General features: G+C 44.4%; 1 protein-coding gene across 1 annotated transcript; it reads left to right on the forward strand.

Moving 5' to 3' along the window:
• Positions 1 to 549: 549 nt before the first annotated feature.
• LOC132038541 (uncharacterized) lies at positions 550 to 1,020 on the forward strand. Its single transcript, XM_059429194.1, has one exon. The coding sequence runs from the start codon at positions 550 to 552 to the stop codon at positions 1,018 to 1,020; it is 471 nt and encodes a 156-aa protein (XP_059285177.1).
• The last annotated feature ends 765 nt before the right edge of the window (positions 1,021 to 1,785 follow it).

The following is a 1,785-nucleotide window of genomic DNA, read 5'->3' on the forward strand; positions in this document are numbered from 1 at the left end:
GTGTGTTGGTGTTGATCGTGAGAAATATGTTTTGATAAATGGGCCTACTGACTTATGATATTGTTTAGTGGTGGCCTCGTCGGCACACGTCTTTTTGTGATTATGTATATATGTAGGTGATGTTGTCTGCTGTTCGGTTTCGATTTTGCTGAATGCAAGTGCCGCTAAGGCTTTATGCTAAGTTATTCCAAGTCCATTATGATTATATTATCTAGTTCAGGTTAGCGCAGCCGACATTGCGGCCGTGAGTTCCGGTACCCCGTCACGCCTCCTGGCGGGTGTTCGACAAGATCGGATAGAGGAAGAAATGGTCCCAGTCACTATTCGAGTAGGGGTGATCGATGAGTTGAACGCGGATCAAGCAGTCGAGCTTTGTTATTTAGAGGTGATACAGGTGATAGGTCAGCCAATAATGGGGACAGCCCGAGGTTATTAGAGTACAATTTCAATATTAACACCACAGATCTTGTCTCGGCCATTGGCAATATCAAGGATGCCAGGTGGCCGAGACCATTAAGATTCAATCCAACTCAAAGAGATCCAAGCGTAATGTGTGAGTATCATGGAAATGATGGTCATAGGACTGAGGATTGTCGCCAATTGAGAGAAGAGGTGGATCGGCTGTTGAAAAACGGTCACCTTCGTGAATTCCTGAGTGACCGAGCCAAAGGACACTACAAAAGCAGGGAAAATCACAAACAGGTCGAGCCTATGGAGCCACAACACGTGATCAATATGATAATCGGAGGAATCGGAGGAACGAATATGCCACGAGGACCGATGATGAAGAGTACAAAGGTTTCAATTGTTCGAGAGAAACAAACCAGGGATTATGTGCCCAAGGGAGCTATTTCATTCAACGATGAGGATGCAGAAGGCATCATTCAACCACACAATGATGCGTTGGTAATTTCTACCCTTACTTTTAAATCTCAAGTTAAACATATTTTGATTGATCCAGGTAGTTCAGCCAATATTATCCGATCGAGAGTGGTAGAACAACTGGGGCTATTGGACTAAATTGTGCCGGTAGCTCGGGTTCTCAGCGGATTCAAAATGGCAAAGGAAACTACTAAGGGAGAAATCTCTTTGCCGGTCAACATAGCCGGGACTATTCGGGAAATGGTGTTCTATGTCATCGAGGGTGAGATGAAGTATAATGCGTTGCTCGGCAGACCCTGGATTCATAGCATGAGGGTAGTACCCTCTATATTGCATCAAATGCTAAAATTCCCGACCTTGGAAGGGATAAAAACGGTCCGTGGTGAACAACCCGCGGCAAGGGAGATGTTCGCAGTCGAAGAAACATCCCTCACTCAGAAGGAACCGGTGCAAAAGGCTGTTGAATCAACCAAAGGCAAAGATACTAAATAGCAATTAAAGAATGAAGACATGGGGGTGAATAAAAGGAAGAGATGAGCCTGAACTTCGAAGAAGATGATTTCAGTGTGCCCAGATCGTTCGTGCGACCGGATGATTCGGACACAACCAAGTCTACCATAGAGGATCTGGAACAGATTATCTTGTTAGAAAGGTATACTTGGGCATGGGGTTAACCCCGGAGCTCAGGTGTAAGTTATTTAAATTTCTTCAAGCTAACGCTGATTGTTTTGCATGGTCCCATTTAGACATGACAGTTGTGCCACCGGAAGTAACGACACATAAGTTAAGCCTCGATAAAAAAATTCCCCGGTGAAACAGGAAAGGAGACCGATGGTCGAAGTAAAGCATGCCTTCATCAAAGAAAAGGTAACAAAGATTATAAAAATAGGTTCCATCCAAGAG

This window comes from Lycium ferocissimum, chromosome 11 (assembly GCF_029784015.1).
Source record: "Lycium ferocissimum isolate CSIRO_LF1 chromosome 11, AGI_CSIRO_Lferr_CH_V1, whole genome shotgun sequence".
In the NCBI taxonomy this organism is placed as follows: Eukaryota; Viridiplantae; Streptophyta; class Magnoliopsida; order Solanales; family Solanaceae; genus Lycium; species Lycium ferocissimum.